The sequence below is a fragment of the Chenopodium album genome, chromosome 9 (assembly GCF_948465745.1).
Source record: "Chenopodium album chromosome 9, dcCheAlbu1.1, whole genome shotgun sequence".
In the NCBI taxonomy this organism is placed as follows: domain Eukaryota; kingdom Viridiplantae; phylum Streptophyta; class Magnoliopsida; order Caryophyllales; family Amaranthaceae; genus Chenopodium; species Chenopodium album.
This window is the reverse complement of record NC_137842.1, coordinates 72,443,222-72,462,537: the sequence shown is the minus strand read 5'-3', so window position 1 is coordinate 72,462,537 and position 19,316 is coordinate 72,443,222. Positions and strand designations below refer to the sequence as shown.

The 19,316-nt window shown below is 34.8% G+C and overlaps 1 protein-coding gene across 1 annotated transcript; it reads right to left on the bottom strand.

The window, feature by feature from the left end:
* Nucleotides 1-1,386: 1,386 nt before the first annotated feature.
* LOC145559214 (pre-mRNA-processing protein 40A-like) lies at nucleotides 1,387-18,501 on the bottom strand. Its single transcript, XM_081620649.1, has 30 exons — nucleotides 18,304-18,501; nucleotides 17,118-17,192; nucleotides 15,588-15,656; nucleotides 15,169-15,507; nucleotides 14,908-15,078; nucleotides 14,744-14,817; nucleotides 12,811-12,880; nucleotides 12,322-12,374; nucleotides 12,161-12,218; nucleotides 11,686-12,014; nucleotides 11,539-11,606; nucleotides 11,354-11,454; nucleotides 11,199-11,267; nucleotides 11,015-11,092; nucleotides 10,799-10,885; nucleotides 10,687-10,721; nucleotides 10,496-10,601; nucleotides 10,242-10,322; nucleotides 10,017-10,109; nucleotides 9,875-9,928; nucleotides 9,090-9,206; nucleotides 8,814-8,912; nucleotides 7,727-7,774; nucleotides 7,557-7,649; nucleotides 5,267-5,374; nucleotides 5,111-5,175; nucleotides 4,260-4,359; nucleotides 3,321-3,617; nucleotides 3,083-3,197; nucleotides 1,387-2,188 (listed from the first exon to the last, which is right to left on the bottom strand). Exons 2-30 carry the CDS (start codon nucleotides 17,154-17,156, stop codon nucleotides 2,178-2,180), a joined length of 3,027 nt encoding a protein of 1,008 aa, XP_081476775.1. The 5' UTR covers nucleotides 17,157-17,192; nucleotides 18,304-18,501; the 3' UTR covers nucleotides 1,387-2,177.
* Nucleotides 18,502-19,316: the final 815 nt, after the last annotated feature.

Here is a 19,316-nt window from a genome sequence, read left to right as displayed (position 1 = left end):
CACCATTAATATTTGTAAACACTATGAGGCTATCTAAAGGGATTTATATAAAAGTTCAAATTCAATTTACAAAGTTAGAGTATGAAATTAAATAAACTTAAACAAATATAAGGCCAATATTTGACAAAATTATTGATATGTATTTTTTTTTTTTTTTTTTTTTTTGGGTGCACAAAATTATTTTGTTTGTAAGATGATAATCATGATTTAGGTAGTGTAAGCGAAAGACTAATAGAGTAGCCTTGGTCAAACTCTTGGCATAGTTTTCTAAATTTGACAAGTAACGTGCATTTGTCAACCTAATTTACACACTTTAACACTTTTATTATCTCCCGTGTACTTCGTACTAAATTGTTAGTCCACTTTAATTTCTAGAATTAGCTTAGCCAAGTTTGATAATCCAAAGATTTGGTAGGTTTGTAAATTTGGTAAACCTTACTTTCAACATTTTTCTCACCAGTTGCAAACTCTTATACCTATTCCGTTTCTAACAAACACAATATATTTTTTTGATTCATACACTAAATTTGACTTCAAATTCATTGTATTATAAAGTATAAATATTATGTACTCCGTACTTAATAATACATAATTTCAAAATATTACTCCATATACTTTTTTTTTTTAAGAAATATGAATGATCAAAGTTAAGCATTGACAAATCAAACTATAGCATGCATCTAGAAACAACAGAAGTATGTGAGAAAAAGAAGTTCAAATATATAAAGTGACACCTATACAAAATAATAACAAAACATAAAACAAAATTGACATAGGGAGATAATTGAAGAATCTCAACAATTTTCTCTTCTTTCTAAATCGCAACCCTAAACTCGTGATCATAGACCATAAGCTCCTTGAACAATTTTCTTTAAGTTAAAACATATATTAACAACTCAAATCTCTAACACACAAGCACAACATCGGGTGTAAGTTGTAAATCAATGTGTATCCATAAACAATGCAAAAACACTTAAAATAAAATTGATACACGGACATCTATATTGAGATCCACAAATGTCAATGTTCTTTTATAGAATTATTTTTCCCTACAACATTGGTCAAAAACTCATAATAAACGGACAATTTTCAAACCGAACTACTAGTATGTATTAAGCTATATTTAGTCCTAGTCAATCAAGAAAGTATTCCACAATATAAGCTAAAATTACTACATTTATCTTATACAAAGTATATAGTTAATCTTCTAAATACTTAATGTACTATAGTTCTTACTCAGATAATACGGAATACGATAGAATACTTATCAAATGAACTGGTCATATATACAGCCTATCATTTTAAACAATGAGAACACCATTTTAAGGGTAGTAACACAGCGAGAAACCTTGCTATTGCTACTAAAGTAGAATAATCTCGCCCTTTTTTTTTTTTTTTTTTTTGAGTATAATCTCTAATTTCAGGTAGACAAGCATAAGAATGATTAATAACATGCATAGTACTCTGTATTTTCTAACAATCGCAGCACAACCAAACAACTTGTAATTGAAATGAAATAAGCAATACATAATTCAGAAAAGAACACACCCTGAAAGTTAACGCTAAATGAAAACTTAGCATATCAAACCCAAGTTTTGTATAGTACTTCAGTTTCCCAATCATGTATTATAAATATAATCACATATGAAAAGGAAATTGGGATGATAATGTTTAGGTGTTCAAAATTAAGGAGTCAACCACTGAGGTCAGACACTCAATTATCTAATACAAGAAGCTGTCTCACTGTCTCAGGACCAAGAAAACTGGGGATTAAACCTATGTGCTAACAAAATTTGACCCTGATATCAATATCAATTAGCGAACATATAAACTTCCATGATCAATACCATTCAGACATCTTGCAAGCCAAACTCAATGCTTACTCTAATAAGGAAAATCGATGAAAACCATCCAAATACTGCCTAAATCTAGTCATAAAAGAAATATACCTTCCTGATTACATACAAAGATCCTTCTGGCTTCCAAGGTGGATGTGCAATCGAGCCTTTTCCTATATAAATATCATGCAATGTAGCTCTCTAGGTCTGATCCCTCTCACTTCATGTAGTAACCAAAAAGTGATGATTGATGATGTCCCACTGAAGTGAACATGTTCAGAACAACAAAATAATGCTTTAATTCCCTTGTATATTGCTACAACATACATGCCTCACAGATCACCAGTTACCTGAAATTATTTGAAGAACAACCAATCAGTCAAGGCATCTCGAAATCACTTAGGTATCAGTTTTACCTCATGCAAATACGTGTAAACAACACTATATTATCCTTAAATAGTAGGCCAAATTTTTAAATTGGTCCGTTCCAGAATAATAGACCACTTTGTATATATTACGAGTTACGTAAAAAAATTAAGCTTGCTCACAAAACCTTAAAATTCCTTCAGCTATAAGCATACATGGAGAGGATGGCTATGGTATTTCAACTCGATGCCCCCCCCCCCCCCCCCCAACACACACACACAAATTAGACGTGTCCAACTATGTAAAGACAGGGAGAGTAATAATATAAAGATTGAGAGAAGATTTTATCCTATTAAGTCCATACCTAGTATAAAAGCAACATCAATATGGATAAAAAAAATTTACAGCACTGTAGCCAATTCATTTCAATCGTAGAACCAGAGAAGTAATAACACTGAATTTTCTTGGTCTAACACATTTGAGATTTCAGTTCCAACAAATTCTAACACATTTGGATAAAACCACTCTGTTTTATCCTGCGAGAACCTCCTTATTGGGAGAAGGAAATTCTAACCCAACCTCATGCAACAACTGGCATAGAAACTCTATTGAATAACAAGACAAAATAAAAACTAATTATAGCAACTATCATGACTTAACTATTTGAATACGACAAAAGACAAAAAAGCTAAGATATTGACTTTAATCATAAGAGTCAAAAAGAACATTTAGATAGCAGGATGTTCAAGGTTAGGGATTGACTTTGACCGGCCATCTTATAGATGGATAAAGTATGATTAATTTTACTAGCCTACACATTCCTGAACTTGGGAAAATAGTGGATTATGCAATTAAAAACAAGATTGAAGTGAGCTTACCCAGCTCCCCGTCTTCAAGCTCGTCATTGTCTCCTTTTCTACGAGAACCATTACGATGCTCTCTCTTGGGTTTCTTATGCTTGCTTTCACTATCGGATTCTGTGTGCTGCTCCATCTTAAACAAGATATAGGAGAAAATTCAATAGCAGTAGTAAATGAACAAATAACTGGATTTTAAAGGGAACCCAGAGGAGGATAAGGAGCGCATTTACAGAATTGATGGGAATAAAATGCATACTTGTCTTGACTTCTTATGCTCACTGCTGTGCCTGTGAGAACTTCTCGAATGATCTTTTCCATTTTTATCCAAAATTGAATCGTTTTCATCATCTTGATGGCGCTTACGATGTTTCTTATCCTTGTCTTTTCCTGACTTTCGGCCTTGACTTGATACCGAAGTTTCATCAACGTCAGGTTCAGCGTCACCCTCGTCCCTTCCACTTCGGTCCTTTCCTCTATCTCTGTCACGCCTCCTATCTTTTTCCCTTTTGTCTCTAGACCTTTTATCTCTTTCTCTCTCCTTCTCTCTCTTAGCCTGATAGAATAGAAAAAGAAAGAACCAGCATTCAGAAGAATTGGCAGAAGCACAAGCAGGAAACTAATAACAGCCTCTGAGCCTCTCTCTCACTCCACCCCCTCTTTTTCCCCCGCCCCAGTGCCCTATCCTATTCCCATGTCCAGATAGGCCCATTTATAGAACTTGAGGGCAAGGAACATTTAGAGACTGCATTAGAGTGAATGAAGAGAAAAGTTGCAAAACTGTAGATGGTTCCATATTAGAGATTCAACGGTGCCCCAAGGCCGGCAGCGTGTCAACAGACTTTTGTGAAAGATTCAACCATGCTAATTAGTGCACAACTACCAAAAAATTTAATGTAAACAGAATTTTGATTTCAAATAATTGATATACCAGCAGTCGTAATTATTATTCAGTTATTCCTCTTGTCCTCTATATATGTGGCTCAAATTATAAGTACTTCCTCTGTATCGGAAAAAGTATTCCTGATCTTCGGTCACCGTTGTGAAAACAAAGTGAGCTTGGTAACAGTTGGTTGTAAAAGGTGGAGAAGAGAGAAATTAATGTGGAAGGAGGATAAGCATGAGAGACAGAGTGCCTAATGAGCATTCATGTTCTTACTATCACAAATTAAAGTTTTATGTTTCAGGACATAAGTACCTTTTCTTCTTTTCTCTTTCGATCTTTCTCCTCCTTTTCCTTCAACTGATCAAGATACTCCTCAAAAATCTGCATAGAGAAAGCTTCTTCCCCCATAGATCTACACATGACACACAAGACCAATTTGAGCAATTAAAAACATAAAAAGAATATAAGACAAAATCAAGAATAAATAAAGAAGCTGAAATCAATCAGAAACACATATATAACTTAATTCCGGTTAGAATTATAATTTATTTAAAAAAAAAAAAAAAAGCAGAAATGTGGAAGTGAATTATATTCAGAATGAGAAGCACAGACAGCTCACAAAAGGTCAAATTACAATGTATTACGCAAACAAGGAATGCTTTTCTTTTCTCAATTTGGCTACATTAAAACCATTTTGGTTCTAGTTATATACACATGGAGGTTACATGTGGCTATAATATGGTTTAATTGGACATGTTGAGAAGTCCAATTTCACACACTCCTGTTTGGGACTCTAATATTACATGAGCTTTAAGGTGAACAACTGAACGGATTGTTCCACACTACATTGGAGTCTTTATGAACCAGAACATAACTCAGCTTTTAAGCAATAATTTTAGGTGGCATGGCAGTAGAGTACCCTGCTACAACAGAAAACATACAAAAGACTTGGCATTTTAGAAACACACTGGCAACAACAGAAGACCAACAAACCATCAACCAGTGCCTCTTCTGGGGGCTTTACCTGCATTGGGTTCAGTCCTACCCTAGAGGTTGCCTCTAACCCTCTATTATAAACACATTACACTATGACATGATTATAAAAACACCCATATTTAATCTTAAGCATCTAGAGTTACAATGAGCTAACAAACATGCAGTACCTAAACTCTTCTCGATCTTCAAACAGTGGTAGACAGTCCTCCCACTTTGAATCAACAGTTATATCCTGCAATATATTCAGAAACGCATGAGGACTAGCGGACCAATTTTAACATCCAACAAAGTCAACTATCTAGTGTAAAGAAAACATGTACTACCTTGAGCGAACATAACATGTTAAAGAATTCATCTCCAAGACGCTTTCGCCTTTTTGCTTCTTTCTCCTCTTTTTCTTTGACTCTTTCAAGTAACTCATCAAAAACTAGCTACAAAGCACAAAGCATTATAGCATTAGAAGCATTCAAGAAAATTAGCTTAGAGCCACAGGAAGGAAAAAAGCAACTAAGAAATAATCTACAACCCAATGACATGACATTAAAGGAGCAAAACAAACTCCATAATTGTTATAGTACCAGACTTGGAAAAGCTGAAAAATTTTGGAGTTGAAAAAAATGAAGGCATAGAACAAAGTTGAGCATTCAAAGCCATCAGAGGGCATGCCATAAGCCACACTCTCTAGTATATCAATCAATCAAAAAGCCTTCATTACATAAGCGGGGTCGGTTACATGCACCAAAAATGATTATTCCGTATAGTCATCCACAAATCTTCCTCTCCCATCCCTTACGAATGTTACTATCAAATGCCTCATGCTCATGCAAATCCATATACTTCATAACTTTCCTAACTCCTTCCAACCAAACCATTTCGGTCTCCTCCTCCCTCGTTTAACCCCTCCATGGTCCCACTCTTCCACTCTTCGTACCGGTGCATCCTCGGGTCTCCGTCTTACATGCCCAAACCAACACAGACAATTTTCCCTTAGTCTGCAATGCCTGCTACACCCACTTTCTTGCAAATAACCTCATTTATGATTCAATCCCTTCGAAGTGTTCCCGCACATCCATCTTAACACCCATTTTCTTGCAACACTGGTCTTATGGCAGTCCTATAGAATTTCCCTTTCAACTATAGGAGAATGCTTTGGTCACATAACACTTCGGTGGTCGCTAAGTCACCCCGACTTAATCATGTAAGCCACGTCTTGATCAATGTCACCTTGGATGATCAACCCAAGATATTTAAAACATTCACTCATGGTCAAGTTCTTTCCGTCCAAGCTCACTACATCATCGCTAGTCCCCCTGTATACTAAAGCGGCATAGCAAATATTCAGTCTTACTCCAACTTAGCTTAAAGTCTCTAGATTCAAACCTTTGCCTCTATTGCTCCAATTTGGCATTAACCCCATCTTTAGTTTCATCCACCAAAATGATATCATCCGCAAATAATATATACCATGGGACCTCATCTTGAATTGGTCTGGTTATTTCATCTAGAACCGTTGCAAAAAGAAAAGGGCTTAATTCAAACATTTGATGCAATCCATTTGTAATAGGAAAATCATTTGTCAACCCTCCACATGTCCTCACATTTGTTGACACATCCCCTAACATTGGCGGGCAAAGTACCTTTCTTGGCACTTTGTCATATGTCTTCTCTAAGTCAATAAAATCCACATGGAGATCCTTCTTATTTACCCAATAAAACTCCATCATTTGTCTTATCATTTGTCATATGTCTTCTCTAGTATATCCATGACTTAATATATTGGTGCATAGAATCAACATATTACTCATAACCTGATAGCACCATCATAGAAGTAAAGAAGGGGGCAAACTCGGAAATGGAAAGAAAAACTAAAATTGAGAATTAAAAGGGTCAAGAAAAAGATCTAGGAATAGAAGTGGCAATCAATGGACCGAAAAGTGGGGCAAATAAGTGAGAAGGGATTATGAATCCTAAAAATTCTACTAAAATTTTACAAATCCAGAAACACTACTCAATCACAAAATTTGGACCACTCACAAGGCAGCTCTAGTTTCACACACTTGTAAAACAGACACAAACAAAATTTGTGACCATAAGTCCATAACAGCTTCTTAATAGGTAACAAACAAGAAAAGCAAACAACACGTCTTGTAAATAGGTTCATTGAAGATCCCAAAACTACATGCTCCCTCCATGGCCACTAAACTAACTTCTCTCAAAATATACTATCCATCACTTATTATCAATGCACTTTTACTTGTCAAATTTAAAATAAAAGGATGGTTTAAAGTACTGATACAATAGCTAACAGCTCCATACTCTCAATGCATAACTTCAAAAGGATACTAGTGTTATAACGGAGAAGTACCTTCCAAAGGCTACAATAATACCATATGCAAGTATTTGAATCAAAATTGCAGATTTTTAACATGTCCATAGTTCAAGCCACATAATAATAACTTGGAAACTAGGGACATGCATACACCCTAATAGTTTTTTTGTCTTCTACTAAACACTTAAATCATCATAATAACTCGAGATACATCAACATAAAGATTGATATAATAAATGCTTAAAAGTAAGGCTCAAGGACAGACAACCAGGACCAATACCAACCTTCAAGTTGTTCTCTGACACTACTGGATTGCTGATATCATCCTCAATTGCAGCCTTGAAGTCGTCAAGAGTCCAAGTAGAAGACATGGAAACCTTCAGCGAAGTTAAACTTTAGTTACTGTGAAACATATACGTATGGAGAGAAAATATAACTATTCATACATATTAACCTTTCCAGACTTCACAGCATCCTTAATCCGTATCCTATCATCTTCAAACTGCAAAACACAAAGGTTTCCACTTGATAAATAATGTATATTCAAGTTGAAAAGCTATAGAAAAATTCTCCACTGCACCCTTAAGGTTACTGCTTTTTCAATGCATCCCTATTTATAACCCTGATATTTTAGATGATTTTTCTTTATAAAAGCCTGATTTGCTGATGAATGTTTTTATTTTTTTTATGTCGATTTTTTTTTTATTATTATTGGAAAGAGAAAAGATAAACAAGGTTTAGTCTTCTCTAAATGTTGGGTCAAGTAGCATATAGACAATAGGCATGATTGACATTGATCATAACCTTTAAAAAAAATAAAAAAAATAAAAACATTATCAATGTATGTCTATTTTCTAATTTCAAATTTATGTTAATTAAAGAGAAATCACTGGGAATGTACATTGGATTCATTACCATCAACCAATGCAATAAGAATCTTAAAATCTATCATTACAAAGGGTGTATTTTCTTCACTTATCTGATTTAATTGGCCATGAACTTAACCAATACTTCCTCCTTTCCCCTAACATTGCAACAAGAGGAGAAGACACGGAATTTAAGATGAGGAGAGTGATGGAGAAAATAAAGATAAAGATCCATGTGATGAGGAGAGAGAGAGAGAGCATAAGCAAATGTTTAAATGTTGCAATATTTGTGAAACTTCCTAAAATGGTGCTTGTTGCAATATAATGGGAACAGATAAAATATGTAGTACTTATTAGCCCTTATAGGGAAATTAAGGAGAGGAAAACAAAGCCTAAGAGATAAGATAGAGAAAAAAGAACTTGAAGATAAAGCGCATACAGTTTCCCAATACTTAACAGCTGGAAGTAAATTAAACTAGAGAGGCTTGGTTTGACAGCACATAAATTTCTACTACTACAAGTTTCAGAAAATCAAGGTATTAGTTTCTACAAGTCATTACAAATCAGCCATAATAATCTGTGAGGAGCAGGTGCACAATCAAATGCTCATGTCATGCTATGCATCGACTTGAGTGAAACTCTGGTTCAATTCCACACTATTATAAATGCACATACCTGCTTCTTTAGCTCTTCAACTACATCTTCAAACAACTCTTTAGGAGTGGAACCGGAGGTATTGGACGAGACTGCAACATACACCGATGTATCTTTAACCTGAAAATGCAACAGAAAACGGGCAAAACTAATATTAGCAATGGAGACATGAAGAGCCCAGCTGCACAGGGGGGGTAATATCTGACAAAAACCTTAAACTCCACTCTTCAAACACTCTAAAAAATGAGAGGACAAAAATTACACAGCCTATTCAAGTTAGATAAGAGAAATATGTACCTTTGAGTGGTAATCACGCCAAAGTGTCTTGGCACTGAGAGTGCCATCTGAGACATGTCCTTCCATCAACTTCCGAAATTCATCACGGTTTCTCCGTTCAGCTCTTCTTATTTCTTCCTATTATATCAAATGCACCAAAAAAAAGGGAAAGAAATTAGGAAGAAAAACAAAACAAAAAAAGTTAACTTCCAGCAAAATAATCAATAGTTTCTTTGTTTATGCATGCACACTTTTAGACTTTGGTTGGGGGTCACATGGTATTATGACCTGTTCCGGAGGATAGACCTAGAAACCCATTATAATTGCATTAGTAACTGATTTTAAGAATGGAAATTAGCATTCCAGTGAGCCACATATGTTCATTTGACTCAACATGAGTTACTTTGAACAAACTAGAAACATAAAACAGCAATGATATACAGCTAGCAAGCTGCTAAGCCTGCTAAATCATCTCAGGATGAGACCTTGTAATGAGCACAGTGTAATGGGCTTAAAGTCTTAACCCCCTTTTCTGTTTTCTTCATCGATCTCTAACATGTCTTAGTTCTTATAAAAGACCAAAAATCAGTACTCGTAAAATCAATAACCATTAAACTTTTTGAACGAAATTTATTTGGAAGGGATCTTCAGGCATTAAATTTCACAAACATTATGACAAAATGATAACCAAACCCCCTATAATTTTGCATGTAAGAAAAATATAACTTAACACTTTTTAGTGCCAAGTAAGAGAAAAAAAAAAACGGAGCAAACACAAGGATGGGATGAAGCAAAAACTGCGATACCTTCTGAATTCTTTTTTGCTCTTCCTCTTCCTTTTCCAAATCACCAACATACTCCTGCAACCATGCATCAAGGTTAGCTTTAACTCCATTATTTCATTTGATGTTCTTTTTCCAAACACTAGCTGTAAGGTACAAAAGATACCTGGAAAATTTTTAGCTGATCCATTGCATCAAGCCGAGAACATCTTTTATCATCCTCCAAGCGGTCTTTCACTTTCCTCCATTGACTGTTTGCCTTAAATATGCAAAGAGTGGTACCAAGAGTATCACCAATGAATCCAATGGCATCATTAATCACATGATAGTAGGCAATAGCTTGACATTATGGATACAAACTAAAGGATTTAATCAATGTACTGATAGATACCTTAATAAAGTCGCATGATTCCAGAAATTTCCTGTACTCCATTATGTTCCGTTGACGTTCTTCTTCTTGCTTTGAGCGTTCCTAGCAACACAAATTTAAAAAGGACCATTTTTCAAGGAAGTAAATAATATGCTAAAGAGCCACACAGTCTAGTTGGAAAAGTACAATTATAAATCTACAGAATAACAGAAAGAAATGCCCTGCAAATAACTATCAGTAAAGCTATCAATAATTGTAATAAGAACAAAGCTCACCTTCTTCTCCAATTCAACCACATATTCTTCAAACATGTCCTCACGATCTCTCGCTCTCTCAATGGATTTGAAACGCTCATCATTTCCAAACATATTTAAAGCTTTGCTGTTTCCGAAGGAAAAGAAAGGTCAAGCAGCAATCAAACACTAAGAACTACAACCTTAGGAAAACATAAGTACAGATGTACTACCCCCATCTTGTCGTTGATGTCAGCTCACTGCATTCCTGCAAGAAAGAGGAGGACCTTAGAAAGGGGACAAGATGGGCTATCTAATAATTGAAAGAAAATTCAGGTAGCTTACTTCTAACATTTTCCTGAAGTTCTCCCTTGCTTTCCTGTGCTTAAAACGCCTTTCCTCTGCTTCGTGTTTTCTTTTTTGAATCAAGTACTAGAAGTAAAGGACAAATATATGGGAGTATGTTAGTATACATATGTTCACTGGCTATTCAAAGCAAAGTTGCCAGATATCAACAAATGGATCACGATTTATTGAGAAATTCAGAAAACCAAACCAAACCTCATTGAAAGCTTGCTTCCTTTCTCCAAGCGATCTAAGAGCTGCATATCTTTTGTCATTGATAATTAATCTCATAGCCTGAAAAGACCAAGTTCCAATGTCAAGGAAACTTAGGTATAATTAGCTATGTGGTTTCAATACTCGACAGATGAAAGAGTGGTGTTGCTTTTAACAAAAGTGCTACCTGCTCCCAGGTCCAGTCAGATTCAACATTCACAGATTCAAGAAGTGCTTTAAAAGCATCTTTAGCCTCCTGCATTACAAAAGTCTAAATATAATTTCTCAAAGAAAAAAAAAACAAAAATAAAAAGAGGAGCAAGTTCGGAAGAATCGCTATACCTGTTTGCTAGCATAGGTTAGCGTTTCAGGCTCAATCACTTTTTCTTCTGAGGCAGTAACACTTGTCTTTCCAATAATGTCTGTGTTTTTGTTGTCTTCCTGCAGCAGAAAACCAACAAAATCTTAGAAAAAGTTATTCATGGATTAATCATGATATATCCACAGCCAAAGTGAGATCATTTCCTCATCTTGCGCCAGAACATTCTGTAAAGACTTTATAGCTTCCTCGGTTGGAACCAAATTGGATTGATTCCTGCAAAAGAAATGATTGCATCAGAATCTGAGAAGCCAGCGTCCCTATAATATGCAATAGTAAGCATCAAAGACTATACATTGGCAAAGGCGCAATATCAGAAGCCGCTTGCTCATCAACAATTCCAGGGACAGTTGCACCAACATCAACGGTAGACAAAGCATCTTTTTGTACCTCAGTTTCCTTAAGAGGCAAAGAAGCCAAGCCGGGAGATGATACAGTTGGTGAAGTGGTAGCATCAGCAACAGCCACAGGTGTCACAGTAGCTGGACTTACATGTATAATAGGAATAAAAGAATTTGTATCGGCTGTAGAAGGTGTTTTAACACTAGACTGGAAAGCAGATACAGAAGAGCTTCCAGCAACTTCTGGTATGGAAACTGCCTTTTCTACTTGCTTCCTTGCCAACTACAAAGAACCAAAACAATAAAAAAATCTTATTTAAGTCATTTAAGAAAATATTAAAACAATTACATAGATCGTACTTTGAATACTACTAAACATTGATAGTAGTGTCAGCAATTAGGAAACTGAAGGGTCAGTCAAGAAATAACCTTAAGCTCTTCAGGAATCACCCACTTGGACTGCTTGGTAACTTTATTATAATAATACCTGGAACAGTTTTGTATCACAAACAATATCAAACAACCTTCACGCAATTGGTTGCAGATGATTTAACAAAAAAAATTGTCAATGAGTATAATAGATGGCTCACTTTCTTCCATCAGGGCCCGTATACTCCTTCCAATCAGTAGTCGCATCAGCCCTCTGTCATAGTACAACAAAAATAATTATAAACCCAAATATACAGGGGCGACAAAAGAACTAAACAATATCAGATGCAAAATATCCTCCAACAATGACATTATTGGAACAAACAAGGAAAAAAGTATTCAATGAGGAAGAAAGCCAATACTGAACTTTATCATAAACAATCCAACCCAAAAGTGTAAAGCACTTATGTTCAAAAATAAACTTAAATGCCAAAATAAATGCAATAAATAAAATATACTGCCAGCTTGATCTGAAAGACTCATCAAATATTTAGCCATGAAAAGGTTGGGCGAAGAATCACTAAGAGCAAAAAATGGGCACAACTATCAACAAAAGTAAAGACTTGAAAAACTCAACAATATAACACGATTACTTTAGTGATAAACAACCTCAGAAAGTCAGGTAATATAAACTAATTAACCTGCCTTACCTCAATAGGAGTCATCAGTTCGAAAGGTTTCTCCCACGTAGACTGCCTTGTCTTCTTGTTGTAGTAAAATCTGCAACAATAAATAGAGTTAAAATCACTATGTTGCTGTTTAAGACAAAGAGCGTTTAATGGTAAAATACAGACAACTGGAATATTTTTTTTTTTTTTAAAAACCGTGATTATGATAATAACACTACACACACACACACACACACACAAAGGGGAAAAAAAAAGTGGAATCCATAACAAAAGGCCATTGACGGTAATTTGATGAGACTAGAGACTGCAGCTTCAATTCTCAGCTATGCAGATAAACAATATTAATCATTATCGCATTGCTTTCTCTTAGACCAGATCTTCTCAATAGTTAAAATAAGAGGTGGTATGACAAATTTTTCTTTTTTTTCAGCTAAACAGAAAACAATATAAATCAGTGTCATATTGCTTTCTCTTTAGACCATATCTTCTCGATAGTTAAATCCAGAGGTAGTCTAACAAATTTTGATTCAATGTGAAGTAGCATATATTAATAATCAAAAGTATGCTACATAGAAGATCTAAAAAGAAAACTTCTTCATTTGTAATTAATGTAAATATAACAAATAGAAGTAGTAATCAAACTTATTCATGCATATATTAATGTGAAGTAGCATATATTAATAATCAAAAGTATGCTACTTGGTACATTGAATGAATGCAAAAAATTGTTGTCCCTTTCTTAAATTGGCAAAGTAAGCTTAGACTCTCACTCCGTCCCCAACTCTGCACCCCCCCCCCCCCTCCTCTTCGGGCATTTAAAAATAAGAGAGAGAGAGAGAGAGAGAGAGAGAGAGAGAGAGAAAGTTGCATTAATTCAAAAGGTGAAATTAAAAAATCAGATTCCAATAGTAAATATAATGTCAGTGCTTTGCCTTAAAAGACAATACTGGCACTTTGCTCAATCCAACAACACCAACCCAGTGCAGAAATGACTCTTGCCAAAGCCACTTCCTGCCTTTGTTCTTGCAAAACTAAAAATCTTGACCTGAAACATATGCAAAACCTTAGCAAGGAAATGCTCTTTCACAACCCCTAGAATATCTCAAAAAGAAGCTGACCACTGGGATAACCAAGTAATAAAATAATGAAATTATTCTCTAAATCCTTACCTATAGTAAGTAATCATAAGTGTTTTGAGAAAACAGGTAAGAACAACAGCAATCACATTTTCAAAAGTAGCCAAAAAAAGGGAACACAAACCATGTTGTGATGTTGATAATATTTCTCATTCTTTTCACTTTTTTGGCAGCTATTTGAAGTCAAGAGGTAAATGTAAAATAGATTATTATTCGACCATTATAAATACATCAATATGAGTCTAACAAGCCTGAACCACAACATAAAGAACTCATCACTATATTACAATGCAAAAAAACAAAGTCAAATTAAAAATAAAAAAATGAAAAAAAAATAAAAAAATAAAAAAATAAAAAAAAAACCAAAACTTCCACAATAAGATAATGAAACAGCATTTTGTAATTGTAAAACAATATAAAATCTGAAAAAGAATCCAAACATTAAGCAAAAGAAGCCATATCAGCCATTTCTTATGACTAAATGCATCTTAGAGGAAAAAAAAATTTGATACCGAAAAAAGGGCTTACATAGACATATAAACACCCAATCAACTACCAGAGCATTTAAACGATACCATATTTGCCTCTAGTAAGCTAGTTGAACAAAATCTAGGTCTTGCTAATGCCATAACAGTTCCCAAGGTAGAGAGTAATGTTAGATATTATTCCCACAATACAGACCAAACTCCTTTTGCTGAAAATAATTAGAATACCACTCACGTTCCTAATTAAAATGTAGCTCAGACCCACAACCAAGATCCAGATACACGACGCTTTAACTTATTCCAAACAACAACATAACTCAACCCAAAACCTACCGCCTTCCATTATTGGTGTGTTCCAACCAATCCGAAGTAGATTTCTCTGTAGACTTGAATCGAGAATCTACTACCTGAAAAGATATGTTGATTGAATCCTTTATTAGCAATATATCTTATAATCTTTAGGTTGTATACAAAAGGCAACAAGACAATAAACATACTGAGGTTGTGGAAATAGATGGTGGAGGTTGCCCACTTTGCTGCATTTGGATAAATGAAGCAGCTGCAGCATCCTGGTTTCCAGAAGTTGATAAAGATTGCCCAGAAATAGGATTGCTTTGAAGATTTATTTGAGATACTGGTTGATATTGAGATGTAGGGTATGTATTTGGCTATAACAAATGAAAGAAATTGTTAGATAAAAAAAATATCACGAATTATAAATGGGAATCCCTAAAGTGTACGCATGTTTAAATTCTTACAGCATAAGCTGGAAGAGGGTGCATTCCTGGACCGCCCGAGGCAGGCACATAACTACTTGGAGCCTGCAGATTTTGCACAGGTTGATGCAATCCAGATGACATTGGCCTGTTTAACTGAATATTGGACATTGGCATAGACTGTGACATTGAAGGAAGGTGAGCTGGCGGTATCGGTCTTGCAGGCACTTGTTGTAATGGTTGTGCAAACTGCATTTGCTGATTCTGTGATGGAGGCATTCCTAAATTCATTGCAGGAATACCAGGGCCAATAGACTGATACTGCTGAGATGCTGAAGGAGCAAATTGCTGAGATGGATGCATTGGAGCAATTTGCCGAAACTGTAGAAAAAAGCATAATTTTTTTTACAGCTGGCTTAAATTGCCTAAGAAGTTAGTTAAAATTAAACAGATAAACTTACCTGAGAAGGCATTGGAGGTGGAATATTTTGTGGGGGGCCAACAGATCCAACCATAGGTGGCCTTAGAGGCTTCAGATACAAGGCAATTAGATGGAAGCAAAAACATTCATGAGTCAGAAAATTTCTTAAATTTACAATAAATAGAGTAACTAAGAAAGGAGCAAATTCACTTGTATAATCACATATATCACGTATAGCATGAAAAGGGGGGCAGAAGGTGGAAAGAGAGGAGGGAAATGGAAATTGAAAAAAAGTTTTCAGAGAGCTGTCATTTCTCCATAGTAGATACAATAGGAGACTGTTTGGTAGTAAGAGAAACATTTTTCAGAAAAAAATTTCCAATTTCCTTTGTTTGGTTTGTAAGGTTGGAAGAGGTTGAAAAATACTTATTTGAGGTAGTCTAACATTTTACTTCTGTAAGGAAACAACATTTTCCTCTCCCCTCTTCATTAATGAATAAATTCATGGATATTTACCAATCTACATCCCATCTAACATATGTATATTTACGTGGTACACAAATCAGCCCTATACAGATAGATAAATCATGTCCCCAGGATACTAAAATATGTATTTTACGTGATACATCAATCTGTAATAAATATATTCATGCATGATTTTAAAAAAAATTTCCACAATGAAGAACAACTAATGCTCATGTCCAAGAGCTTGACTCCAATCTATTAGATATGTCCATTTAACTGGTTTTTTTTAGTCATAATCAACTAAAGCAGGTCACCTGTCCTACTTTTTCCATGCTTCTCAAATCAATGTCACAGTTGAGACAAAACAATAATGAACAGCAAAGACACAGTTGTCTGACAAACAATGCCTTCATAGGTGATCTTGTGTTAACAAAAGTTAAAGAAAACAAGAGTATACATTCAACGAAATCACTAGAAGGAGAATAATCGACATAACAGCACATTTATATCTGACGTAAGCACTGAGACTGATATACAGGATAAGAAAAGCCATATCTTTTTAAGTTCCTAATCAATAATAATACGATTTTGTGAAAAACAACCTATTAAATCCCATATTATGTGAGAAACTACTTGATAAAATAATATTGTAAGAAACTACCAAATAAAATGTAAAATGTTGTAAAAGACTTCCAAACGCCAAAAATTAAGTCAACGGGGAAATCCGGTAGATGGTAGTCTTTTACACATTTTAAACTTTACTTGGTAGTTTCTTACAACATTTTTTTATCAGATAATTTCTCAAAAAATCTAGGATTTAATAGGTAGTTTCCCACAAAAATTCCATAATAACATAATAACCACGAAATGAATGCACCAAACACATAGAGAAAACCCATATCGAAGTATCAGATAGTAATAGGTAAAATCAGTCTATTATAAAAGAGGAGAGAGAGAATCGCAGACATATTAATAGTTCCATAAGTTCCTCATTTAATAAGAACAATGCAGAGAGTAGTCCTATATCAATGATCCTTTAACCAAAGATAGTGTAGTGGCTCCTTTAAAAAATAATTGAGGAACAGATATCAAGCTGAAAACCTACCGGACCCGGTCCACCGGTATATTGAGGGTTGTTCGCCATACAGCGATAAGATCAAAGCCCAAGGTTGACTGCAAACTGAAATAACAAACAAACAAAAAACTTACATTACACATATACTCGGAGAAAAACCCATGAAAACTATTAGCTCAACATTAGCTGGTGCTAGAAATATCTGATTACACCGATTTTAGAGTCACATAATAGTTAAAAGTTAGTAAGTATCATGCAGTGCTCAAACCAATGATTCAAAAGCTCCTGCAACTGAAATCCCGATAGACAACACAGACAGATAATAATTTTTTCCAAAAAATGTGATCAAGGAGCAAAATGTTCCTCCGATCAATGTAACAGTATTTGAACCACCAGTTCTAGCGATACATCTCACGTGAACATTAAAACCCTATAAGTGAATGATAGCAGAATCCATATAATCACATTCCACTCAAAAAGAGATTCTCCTACAGGTCGTCTCTTCAACCCTTCTCCGGTCTTCCCTCATGTCTTGCTCTCTTCCTCTACCTAAGCCCGGAGGGGGGGGGGATCCTCTATCAGTCTAACAACCCTTTCAAGTCCATAATCTGGAGCTCACAACTTACTCAGACCACCAATTACTATAGTATAACTACTCTTTACCCAAGTTGGGAAGGAAGGAAAGAGAGGAACGTCAACAGATTTCATGATCAATGAAAAGCAATTGAATTCAGGCAAAATGGAGACTAAGGTTGATTGAAAACAATAATTCTTCTCCCCAATTCTTCACATATATCATAGCCTAAATTATACAAACTCCTGAGACTCAAAAGAAAAATCATACTTAGATTAATCGCCCCCTCCAAAAAAAAAAAAAAATCCAGAAAACAATTCAGCAATTCACCAATGCAAGAACACAACTTTCTGTATATTTCGAAAAAATAAAGAATACATAACATTAATTCACAACAACAACAAATTCAAATTCATATAAAAATCGCCTCTTGAAAACAAAATAAAATCAAAACCCACCACCAACAATTCCAAATAATTATAAATGCTAAACCTTTTAACAATCAAAACCATATATCAGTTCAATTCAGCACAAAACACAATTGATTATAAAAAATCACAAGAACCAAAAAAAATTCCCAAAAGAATTCGACAATTACATCAAATTGAGGAGAGAGAGAGAGCGAAGAGAGAGAAGAAGAACCTGATTGAAATCAAAGTGAGGTTCTTGAGTGAGGGAGTTACGAATTAAGGTCTGATAATTAAACCTCCCAAAATATAAACCCCTCTCCAACTTTGAGTTTTTTTTTTTTTTTTTTTTTTTTTTTTTTTTTTTTTTTGGGTTTGTCAAACACCGGCAATAATTTCAGTTTTGGTTTCTGACCCACACTAGAGCCATATTTGGTTTACGACTCTTTTGAGTCTTTTATAATGTCTATATTTGGGTTACCACTTTTCTAGTTGCCCTATAACTTAACCATAACCGTCTTCATATGCCCTTGGGCATAAAGATGTATATCGTTCTTATTTTATTAAGATTAAGATTGCACGCTTAAAGTAGATAGAAAAGATTTCCGGTAATAAATAAACCTAGGTATAGGTGGTACACGTGTCAGTATGTGGGATTTTTAATTATATCATGCACGTGTGAGTGTTGTTATTACAAACACACGAGCATTACTGTGAAAAGTGCATGCATGTCACTAGGTATCATTCATAATTTAATACTTTGTATATCGTACATTCAAAAGTAGACTGGGAATATGATCTTCTGTAATGCATAGGCCATATGTATAGCACACGTGTCATTATGCAACATTCTTAATTGTATCATGCACGCGTGTTATAATTACAAACTCACGAGCATTACTGAGAAAAATTCATGAATACACATTTGCATATGTGTTAAAATGTATCAATCTTAATTTAGTATATTGTATATTTGAATTTTGAAAGTAGAGAATAAGATCTCCGGTAACATATAAACCAGTATGTGGTGTATTGCACGCGTCAATATGTATCATCCCTTATTTTTTTCAAGCACGTGCACATCTTATTACCATCTCATAAGAATTATTAGAAACCGCCCAAGTTCACTTTTGCATAAGATTCAATATGTTACATTTTTTTGTGGGTAAGGAAACTGACCATACTTGATTGACACTTCTCATGGGTAAACCTGCCTAATTATGCAGGTCACTCTATTGGGGAATGGGG